Below are 11,359 nucleotides of genomic sequence, written 5' to 3'. Positions count from 1 at the left end.
GAAAAAGTTTGCTAGCCATTTAAAAAAAAAAAAAAAAAAAAAAAAGGAACAATGAAAATCATTTTAATATTGCATGAGACCACTTGAGGATCCAGGGCAGTCCCACCCAATTCCATTTCCTGTACATGTACTCTGTGTCATAGATGCCGATCGGAGTTTCCAAGACTGAGCAAACAGACTGGCATCAGACGCTCATGGTCATGGAGGGAGAGTACTGCTGTAAACATAAAAACAGAGAAACAGGTCTCAAATTGAAGCAAAACATGCCATGGGCAAACAAACAGACCACACGCACACACTACACAGCTTTAGACTGTCACCCAAAAATGAAAGTTCCATAAAAGAAAGTCATATAGGCTTGGAACAACATGAGAGTAAAGGATAGAATTTTTAATTTTGGGCGAACTATGTATATCCCTATATGCTACTTAACATAATTTTAAAAACAGAGCTACAAAATATAAACATTAAAGACTCTAAATAAGTTCATGACACTTACATTCTCATTCTGGAAAGAGTGAAGGTAGCTGCCTCCTACGTCTTCATCTCTAGGGGTCCCGGGCGGATTGCTCATGCCACCCATGTTGTTGGGAGAATTCTGTGGGCATAAGACATTTAGTTACCAAATTTTCATAAGATGTTAAATAACCAGCAAATTAAATATTCTTTTAGAGCAAGATCTGAAATATGGTGTGAAATATTATTCTCACTGTGACTAAGAAAAGAACAGCTTTAAAGAAACATTATAATCACCTTTGGAAGTCCATCCAAGTCTCCTGAACCTACATACAAGAATAAATAAGATTTGAATCTGTATCTAAATCAAAATAAGATTGAATGTGATACAGTAGCATTACCTCCATTCATATGCATTGGGTCCATTCCTGCCATCGCCCCTAGAGGGCCCTCAGAGCCTGGGCCAATGGGAAACTGGACAAAACCAGAGGGAGTGTAAAGGCATCAAACAGTAAAAATAAAATGTCTAATGAAAGATATTTAACACAAACACAGAAAAGGACACTTCTGGTTCATTAATGGACTCCACCAGCAAATACAGAACAATGTGCCTCTGAGAGTTGGCATGTCTCTTACACTGTTGCGACCTCCTCCAGAATTTATCATGGTGTACAGGTTTTCACTGGAGTTGTTAGAGTCTGAGGGTGAGAGATATTTCATTACAAGGCTGGAGATATTAAAAGATAAGCTGGAACATCAGATACACTGATATCTGCGTTTTGCTTATAGGAATATTGTGGATTCAATTCAAGTTCAGCTCAAGTGACATCATTTGTGAAAACGTTAACACACGTTTTTGCACAGAAGCAAAAATTGAGGTAATAGTGAGGCACTTACAATGAAAGTGAATGGGGCCCATTTTTAGAAGGTTTAAAAAGGCAGAAATGAGAAGCTCATAATTTTATAAAAGCATGTGCATTATTTGAAGTGTAAAGTTGTTTAAATCGCCATTTTTATGGTCGGTTTATGGTTTGCATGTTACATCTTCATAGCAACGAAGTTGTTAAATTGGATATAACTTTACTCGAGAAATGTTAGTGAGTGATATTATGTCTTGCGGTTATACTTTTGAAACAGTGAGTATTTTAACTTATACAGATTGGCCCCATTCACCTCCATTGCAAGTGCCTCACCGTAACCCAGATTTTTTTTGAAGAAAATGAGGGACAAGTCTAAATTCATTTTTGTGTAATCAACATTATGCCACAAATGCTGTCGATTGAGATTAGCTTGTATTGAATCCAGACTATTCCTTTAAAGGGATAGTTAATCAAAAAACAAACAAACATATGACTTAATTTCTTACAGGTAACACAAAAGGACATGTTAGGAAGAATGTTAGACTCAGTCACCAATTACATTTTAATTTTATGGAAAAAAAGATGCAATGAAAGTGAATGATGACTGAGTCTGTCATTCTGCATAACAAATCAGCCATAACAATCAGGAATGACATGAAGGTGAGTCAAGTATGACAGAATTTTCATTTAAGGCAACCAAACTTGCTAAATCCTGTATCTGTTCAAATAAAAAGACAAACTAAAATCGTTCCAATAAAAGTCTTTAAGGAACATTATAAAAGACTCTCAGTTGAACTATAATGTGTCTATTGTGGCAAACAGACCTGCTGGACTAGGGACAATTCCAGGAGTTCCTGGTGGCCCCCCTCCTTGTGGACCCTGGAGGAAACAAATTACAGATTTAGATTCATACTCCTAAAGTCTTACTGTACTATAACAACAATTATATTAAATAAGCAGAAGTGGAAATAGATTCCTTTCTTACCCCATATGCACCAGGAGATGGTGATGAATATGGCATCTATAAAAAAAATGACAACTTATTTTTGGCCATGCAGTGTATTCATTTTAACCTAGTCACTGTAATAATTGTAATATAATAAAAGTGAGTTAGAATACAATATGGGAAATCCAACTTACATTGTTGCCGTTTGGATTTGGCCATGGTGGTCTGCCATTTCCAGGCCCCCTGCAAGACACAAATTAATATGTTTCAGTTTCCATTTCTTCATTCATGTCATACACCAAGTCACAAAAATGTCTTAAAAGGCAGCATCTTACATGTTCACTCCTGGCATGCCCATAGAGTTGTGTGGTGGTCTCATCCCTCCTCCAAAATTCTACAAATAAATTCAAAGATTATGAGAATTGTCAAAGCATAACAGCACCACCTTAAGAAACATTAACCCCTGAAAATGGCCAAATTTTGGAAATTGTAGAATAAAACAGCCTAGTACAGTTTATAGACAGGGTTGGGAAGTAACGGAATACATGTAACGGAATTCTGTATTTAAAACACAAAATATTAGTAACTGTATTTCACTACAGTTACAATTTAAATGGTTGGTAATCAGAATACAGCTACATTCAAAAAGTACCTTGATTGCATTTTATTGTCATTTGTTTCATTAAATATTTAGTCTATTCAGTTGGAAAACATACATATAAATGATGCGATCCGAGGAACGTTTGAACAGCGGTGAAACACTTTCTTATAATGTGTTACATTCATAGGAGCAGACAGAGGGCATTCTCATTCTGTTATGATTGAAAAAGTGATATAACATTCATTGAGGAAAAAGATGTGGTTGTGTACTCTGTGGGGTTTTGAAGTTTGGAGCAGCAGAAATATTTAACCTTGTGTAAATGGTCATGTGAACATTAAGCTTTATGCTAAGCTAAACTGCTATTTCTAGCATTTTATATGCACGTTAACAATCACGATTATTTTTTTATCAAGAAAATCCATGTTTGATCACATATATATTTATTTTATTTCTCTAGTAAGACCTTTGATATTAGGTCAAAGATGTACTGTAAAAATCTTATTCTTGATGAAAATGTTTGAATTGTTTACTTGTAAAATTTCCGTGATAAAATGATGGGAGCTTGTAACGATATTTGATGTACAAAACAAGCCCAGATGGGACTTGTGATAGAAATCAAGTATTTTTCAGCCTGTGTAAGGCGCATTTTAATTACCACAGAGGCACATCAAACTTAACTATCACCAAAACACAGAATGAGACGTTTTTGTTTGCAAGCGCTCTACATGTAGATTTCAAATCGCTGGTGTTGCCGTCCTGACGCGAATCATAAATGCAGCTTCACTATTTCTGTAACAAAGCGGATAGCCACAGTCTACCGGCAGATTAATGTTGTGGAGGACTTGAATTTAAGAGATTTAATGCACATCGCAATGAATATGCAACCTATGTGGGGACTAGTTCTTTCAATTAGTCAAACTCTCACTTAGACTTTGGGGAAATGTTTTATGTTACTTGGCAGATAGGCAGAATGTTAGCCTCAGTTACCATTCACTTCCATTGCATCTTTTTTTTTTTTTTTTTTTTCATACAATGAAATTAATTAGTGACTGAGGCTGTCAATCCCAACATTGAGCCTAACATCTCCTTTTGTGTTCCATGGAACAAAGAAACCTATAGGGTTTTGAAACAATATGAAAGCGAGTAAATTACACAGTTTTCATTTTTGGATGAACCATCACTTTAAGTCTACAAAACTTGTGCTAAATTATGACGTCTTTGCAAATCAAGAGATAAACTAAAATGGTCCCAATAAATGTCTTCATAGAAGATGATGAAAGATGATGGTGTTGTTACATTTTTACACTTTAACATTAAGGTGGGCTATGACATTACCTGGGGACCAGGGCCCATAGGACCCATTCCTCTAGAAACATTCATCCTCTGCATCGGCCCTTCAGATGGAGAAAGAAGTCAAATCCCTTGCAGTTATTTTATCAAATCTGATTATTTCAAATGTGAATAAAGTCAGATGGACATCATAATTAAGGCTCACCCTGTAGTCTAGGATCCATGTTTGGGAGCATTGGCTGGGCGGCTGGAACTCCACCTGGAGGCTGGAGAAGGGTTGAGACATTTATATAGACTTTGAAGTTCCTTAATCCAGGACTAACTTTGTCCTGTAACTAAAGAACAGATCAACACTGACTTAAAGAACATTTTGATAAACTCACCTGGTTGCCCATTCTGATGGGTGGTCTTGGTCCCCCACCAAAGCGAGGTGACATAAAAGGCTGCAACACATATCACAGCCTGTCATAAAACCCTTACACTGACATTTTGCCTGAAACTAAAGAACAGAGGGGCTACTGCCCTGCGAGAACATAGAAAAACCACAGCTCAGCAGAGCAGGCTGACAGCAAGACAGAAAAAAATACAGTGGGGAGAAAGAGCCAAATGAAGTAGTCTGTGAACAGACACGAGCCGCTACCTGGCCGTGGGGTCCCATCATGCTGTTAGGGGGAGGAGGAGCGTGAGGGGAAGCCTGGGAGCCGGGAGGGCCCTAAGAAATTGAAGAGACCACACAAGAGAGGAGAGCAGGAGAAAGAGAGCAAGCAAGGAAAATGGCAAAGGAGAGAGAATGATAAGAGTCAGAGAGAAAAAGAAAAAAAAGGGAGAAAGTCATTAGGCAATTTAAAGAGCTGAAAATAAGCACACCACAACTGTGTTTGGGTGACTGGTGATTGAACAGCTAACCCCACACTGAAAGAGCAAAGCATTATGCATTATATACAGCATAAAGCACATAAGAACATCAAACAAATGAATCAATGAGTGAAAGTGAAGGATTAGAAAGAGCCATTAAGAGCAAGTTAACATTACAGGAATAGTTCACCCAAAAATGAAAACTCATAATTTACTCACCTTTATGCCATCCCGGGTGTGTATGACTTTCTCCAGCAAACATAAATGAAGATTTGTAGAAGAATTTCTCAGCTCTTTTGGTCCATACAATGCAAGTGAATGGGTGCCAAAATTCTGAAGCTCCAAAAATCACATAAATCAGCATAAATGTAATCCATATGACACCAGTGGTTCAATCAATGTCTTCAGAAGTGATTTGATAGGTGTGGGTGAGAAACAGGTCAATATTTAAGTCCATTTTTACAATAAATTCTCCTCCCTGCTCTGTCAATCTCCACTTTAATTTTCACATTCCATTCTTCCGTGTTTTTGGTGATTCACATTCTTCATGCACATGCCCTCTACTGGGCAGGAAGAATGTCTATCAATGTCTATCAAATGGACTTAAATATTGACCTGTTTCACACCCACACTTATCATATTGCTTCTGAAGACATGGATTTAACCACTGGAGTCTTATGGATTACTTTTATAATGCTTTCATCTGCTTTTTGGACCTTCAGATTTCTGGCCTCCATTCACTTGCATTGAAAGGAAAAACAGAGTTGAGATATTCTTCTAAACTTCTCTGTGTTCTGCTGAAGAAAGTCATAAAAATCTGGGATGGCATGAGGGTGAGTAAATTAGAGAATTTTCATTTTTGGGTGATCTATCCCTTTAAAACTCTTTTGATCTAAAGGCTTACATGTAAATGCTTGAGTTTTGTGGACAAATTAATTGTTTACATATCAATTTCTTTATAAAATTAGTAAACAAAAATGAAATGGATGGGCTAAACCAGATAGAGAAGGAAAAGCAACCAATGAGTGCCCAGCAAACATGGGAACTCAATATAAAAAGCATCCCAGGTGGCATCCCATTGAGAGAATGCCCACAGTGTGCAAAGCAGTAATCTAGGCAAAGGGTGGCTACTTTGAAGAAGCTAAAATATTAAATAGTTTTGATTCGTTTAACATTTTCGGTCACTACACAATTCTACACTACACAACTTCCATTTGTGTTATTTAATGGTTTTGATGACTTTACTATTATTCTAGAATGTGGAAAGCATTTTAATATAAAGAATAAATAGGTGTCTAAACTTTTAACTGGTAGTGTATTTATGGAGGGAAATCTGTTTTGTTCAGCTCAATCTTAAAAATATCTGTAGACCTCATCGACTTTGAAAGAGTGGGAACAAGATCTAACCTGGAAGAATCCAGGGGGCATGGGTCCACCTGGCATGCCGTCTCCTGGTGGCATGTTTCCAAGAACAGGACTGGGGGCTGCTGCGGCACTCTGCAGACACATATTGTGATGAAAAAACAGATCAGAACACACAAGATGGGGAAAAAGACCTGCACTTCCTATGCAATAAATAGCATGAAGCTACAAATGTTTTTGTCTGAACATTGTGTAGGAATATCGGAATAAATATGGAAATTAGTGCTCAGCCAATATGAGGTTGTCAGTGGCCGATGCTGATACCGATATCTTGCAAGCAGAGTGGCCAGTGTCTGATATAACAGTGGTATAAACATAATACAATAAGGACAGGAAATGACGCACTTTTATTCTTTTCACTTTTGGAAAAACAAATTTTTTTTATACATTTCTTAAAATCAAATGTTTTTTTTTTATTTTTATTATTATTATTATTATTATTATTATATTAAAGTTACTTTAATGTATTAGTAGCCATTGACAAGTCTGTCTGTCTGTGTGTGTATTTTGGAACTGAGACAAGGTGGAGGCAGCACATCTGTTAATGGGTCAAAGTGGACACGGTTATCAGACAATGCCGAAAATCTTAAAAAGGCCAAACATCAGCCGATTAATCAGCCTGGCCAATATTTCGTTTCTGTCACTTGTAGAAAATGTAGCTTAATGCATTCAAGCACTCATAAAGTGCATCTGAGCTAACAACACAGCCACAACTGACTGGCGTAAAATCCAATTTTAAGGTCTACAGAACCGAGAGGAGAGAACTAGATTTTCCAAGCACAACTTGGATTTGATCATGCATATAAATGGCAGTGGAAAAAGCAGTGTGGTCTGCTGTCTGTCACATTTCAGGCTGAGTTAACCGAGCAAGGCTTTTGAGAGAGTGCTGTGAAATACCACAGGAAGGGGGTAAGAAAGAAGAGCAGCTGACCCTCATAGAACAATACAGATCAGAACTGACCAATGGCAAGAGTCAGACCAAGACTGATCTGTAGGAATGGAGAGCAACAATGCTTTTCATTCAGACTATTAAAGTTCACAGTTTAAAAGGCGGGGATGGGGTACTTTTAAGGATTATCGATGTTCCTTTTTAAATTTTCATTATTCAAGAAAATTGTATATGAAAATACATTCCGATCTGATTTCCAGACAGCAAAATACATCTATTTGCCATTACACTTAAAGACATAGTTCACCCAAAAATGAAAGTCATCATTTACTCACCCTCATGTCCTCATTTACATTCTTCCGAGAAAAAGTGGATGTTAGGCAGAAATGACAAAACTGCTATTCCTAACAAAAGTGGATGGTGATTTTTACTCACAAGCTCTTTTCTTGTGGCAAGTTTGAATATACGTGTTTGGAAATGACAAGTCAATGACAAAACCTGGTGCAATGCATCTAAAGGTGGCATTTTCTAAAACGATCACATATCTTCAAACTTTCCACAAAAACAAATAGCATCTGGCGTCAATTAAATCAAACCTGGTACAATGGCATTTTTTAATTTTGAACAAGCACAAATGAGATTTGTGATCTTCAGAAGAGGAGATTATCATCATTGAATCACGGCTTCAATATTCGTCAGTTCATCACACATAGGGATCGTATGGCTTCAGATGACTTGGAATATAGCACATGAGTTGTATGGACTATGTTAAGGGCACTTTTGTTCTTTTTTGGAGCATGGCAGTAAAAAAATAAATATATAAAACCATCCACTTTCATTATATATGGAAGTGAGCAGCTCGGACATTCTGCCAAACATCTCCTTTTGTGTTTCACAGAAGAAAATGATATGGGTCGGAGTAAATGACAAAATTTTGAATGAACTATTCCTGTTAGAAACATGATAGTTTAGGCTTCCATCTGCAACCTAACAACATATCACCAAACCCCTCTAGAATAACGGAAAAACACATTGAGAAAATGTTCCTACTTCCCACGGCTCAACCTTTCCTCGGACTTCAAGTTTGCTGCTACTCCCTGCTCAGTGCCTCGTTCCAGAGAGCATCTGTCTCTTCCCTCCTCCCTAAATCTGCCTACTGACAGGCTTCATGACAGCCATCAATCACTCGCCTTCCCCACCGCAGCCCGAGGGGGAGTGTTTCCCCTGACACAGCATGAAGACAACATGGCCACTGTTTAAAGAGGGCATAGCCAGCCTCCTCCCCCCACCCTCTGGAGAATAGAAAGCATAGACCTGACGCCACGGTTCCAACCACAGCTGGGCACAAAAGCAGGAGACGAAGCAGATCGCGCAATGACTTCAAATCGTGATGCCCTAAAATGCCCTACTGCAGTCCTGTAGATCTAACTATATTGTAGATCCAACTATGTTGAACATGCAGGAGTAACGGCTAGTTTTCAAACGACGGATAATGTTTCATGTACCCGCGCGTGGCAGCATCCTTTCAGATTAGAGTGTCTAGACAGAAGAGCAAGGGTTTGATTTTAGACTCGCTGAATGCGACCTCTGACCCTGTGGCCCCTTGTGGCTAGACAACAGCAGCCATATATTATTCGTAGATGGTTAAGGCTAAATGTTTAGACCTAACTGTTGCACCATTCCACCATGAGCTGTTTGAATTGCACATAGAACTGACAATTAAAGAAGCCACCATACACGTCTCCCTTTTTAAGGGGCTTTTCACACAGGATTCTTGCATTCAAAAATAGCTAGATGGAGCATAATGCAATTGAACATAAGGTAAAGGTCTTGAGATTTTAAAAGGTGACCTTCTTTAAACTTGACTCTACATCTTAAAACTCAACACTCACGGTGCGAGATGCTGGAAAAACAGTGAGATGTCCGAACGGTCAAAGATTTCCACCTAGCACATGAGTTCACAGAACAATTATAAAAGCGCAGCAGAATGCAAGAACACATCCTGTGTAAACGGCCCCTACACAGCCTATAGCAGAATCTCCATGTGTCCATGCAACTGCCACAAAATGCTTTAGTTGCATTTGTAAGCAACTTCATGCAGTTTAAAAGGGCTTCTCTCAACAAATCCATTTTACAAAGTGCAATGTAAAGCATTTATGAAATTTTTGTCAATAATAAGAGCATTCCTGTCTTCAATCTTCAGTCATGCGAATGTGTTTTTAAGCTCAAAGATGCCTTGATTTCAAATCATGCACATGACAGTGCTGAAAATGGGGTATATTTGATAATAAGTTGCAAATATTCCACTTGGTTAGAAAAGAAAGCTCATTACACTATAGCGATACCCCTAACTTCCAGATCCAACATAACCCCTGTACGGTTGTCTGAAGCATGTACCATCTTCATCTGAAAATGGGGATGTTTCCATGGAAAACCCTGCTGGCTTCATTGCAATTGTAGGGATGATCATTCACTACCTCCTCACACAAGGAACTGTTTGCATTTCCTTATTATACAACAAAAACTGAGTCTCTTCCTGAGTTCACAAGCCTTACTGGAAAATGAAATACAAGTCAACTTTAAATCTGCATACATTTTGGAATCAGTCTGTGTTTCCATGTACTCACATAGTCATGGAATGCCTTCGCCTCACTTGAATGTTCACACGTGTCTCTCCTCTCAGGAGCAGCACAGTACAGGTCCCAAAAGACACTGGGGAAAAAGTAGGAAGTGGTCAAATGAGCCTGCGTAAGCCCAGTGCCGGGCCTAAATGAGTTTTCAAGAGACACTCAATATACTCACCACCACCAGGAATGCAGGAATCCAGGAGGGTCTCCTAGCGTGATGTTCTTTTCCCATCGGATCTAGAATGCATCAGTAAATGATTACTTTTTCATCTAAAAAGTTAAGTCTAAGATTGTACAGGATTAATGATAAATGTCTAAAAAAAAATATGGTCCTCCGTTGAGATTCTAGATCTTACTTCTGACAGGAAAGTCTGCGCAGACTTCTGAGCACCAATGTGTAACAAATACTCATAAACATACAAAGCTAACCTACAAAGAAACAGAGAGAGACAACAATATTAAGTGATTAAGGCAACAACTGAGAAAAAAAAAAAAAAAAAAATATATATATATATATATATATATGGTTGTTGAGGACAAAATAAAGAAATATTATATATATATATATATATATATATATATATATATATATATATATATATATATATATATATATTATGATCAACTCCTCTCAGGCTTATACTTGAATACTGTCCATGGTAAAAATGTATTTGTTACTCAAACAATATCCATTATATTAACCCCCAAAATATACAAAATATCCAATATTTACAATAGTAATTCATTTGAGATTTTTTTTTAATTATTATTCATGAACCCCACACTGAGGAAGGCTGCACCTCAAAAACATGCAAAAGGCATAAAAACTAAACAAAAGACGTGACCCACTCCCCTCCAAGACTGGCGTCTGAGGCAAAATGAAACATGGATACAATGTAGCGCCCGTCCCGCATACACAATTTCAAATTGTTATATTCAAATTTCAACGTTCTGAAAAAAAGGTGATTTAAAAAGAAATGGTTTAATTCTGGAGCACGTCACAATGACTAGAGGCGAAACCTCTGTGCCAAAGGGGGACCCCAGAATGGCGCACGGTCGGGCACTTTCGATTCAACACTCTCACGACAAGCCTATAGCAGCAGCAGCAGCATACGCTCCATATGCAGCCGTGCCTATACTGCTCTAACAATAGGCTACATCCAACACAATAACACACGCACGACGGGCGATATCCAGAAGACCTTACTTTTCCCGAGCTTGACCATCCGATGGCACGACGGAGCTTTTGCCTTTAGGAAACATGTTTTTTGTGTGCACGGGAGAGTCGCCCGCGTTCCCTTTTCCTCTATTTTCGACAATTCATCTGTCACTGCTCCAGGTTCGACTGCACAAACTAAACACTGATACCTTCTCAACCAACCTTGACCACTGGGGTGGGGGTTGGGGTGGAGG

The 11,359-nt window shown here is 38.2% G+C and overlaps 1 protein-coding gene across 4 annotated transcripts in view; it reads right to left on the bottom strand.

Annotated features, from left to right (window-relative positions):
• LOC127414993 (single-stranded DNA-binding protein 3-like) overlaps window positions 1-11,321 on the bottom strand; it is a 12,744-nt gene extending 1,423 nt beyond the window's left edge. The window contains exons 1-18 of one of the 4 annotated variants that reach the window (XM_051653425.1): window positions 11,154-11,321; window positions 10,303-10,375; window positions 10,122-10,183; window positions 9,947-10,031; window positions 6,416-6,505; window positions 4,794-4,865; window positions 4,537-4,596; window positions 4,359-4,419; window positions 4,199-4,257; window positions 2,598-2,656; window positions 2,457-2,505; window positions 2,302-2,337; window positions 2,141-2,195; window positions 1,093-1,154; window positions 858-930; window positions 754-782; window positions 500-598; window positions 1-217 (exon numbers count right to left, since the gene is read on the bottom strand). The exon at window positions 1-217 is cut by the window's left edge and continues 1,423 nt beyond it. In XM_051653425.1, the coding sequence (XP_051509385.1) occupies window positions 185-217; window positions 500-598; window positions 754-782; window positions 858-930; window positions 1,093-1,154; window positions 2,141-2,195; window positions 2,302-2,337; window positions 2,457-2,505; window positions 2,598-2,656; window positions 4,199-4,257; window positions 4,359-4,419; window positions 4,537-4,596; window positions 4,794-4,865; window positions 6,416-6,505; window positions 9,947-10,031; window positions 10,122-10,183; window positions 10,303-10,375; window positions 11,154-11,209 (1,113 nt within the window). In that variant the 5' untranslated portion in view covers window positions 11,210-11,321 and the 3' untranslated portion in view covers window positions 1-184. The remainder of the gene's footprint in view (window positions 218-499; window positions 599-753; window positions 783-857; window positions 931-1,092; window positions 1,155-2,140; window positions 2,196-2,301; window positions 2,338-2,456; window positions 2,506-2,597; window positions 2,657-4,198; window positions 4,258-4,358; window positions 4,420-4,536; window positions 4,597-4,793; window positions 4,866-6,415; window positions 6,506-9,946; window positions 10,032-10,121; window positions 10,184-10,302; window positions 10,376-11,153) is intronic. The other 3 variants (XM_051653426.1, XM_051653427.1, XM_051653428.1) reach the window with 3 other exon arrangements.
• Between the last annotated feature and the right edge of the window lie 38 nt (window positions 11,322-11,359).

Source organism: Myxocyprinus asiaticus, chromosome 24 (genome assembly GCF_019703515.2).
Source record: "Myxocyprinus asiaticus isolate MX2 ecotype Aquarium Trade chromosome 24, UBuf_Myxa_2, whole genome shotgun sequence".
NCBI lineage: Eukaryota > Metazoa > Chordata > Actinopteri > Cypriniformes > Catostomidae > Myxocyprinus > Myxocyprinus asiaticus.
Note: the sequence above shows the minus strand (reverse complement) of the source record. Positions and strands in the feature narration are given on the sequence as shown.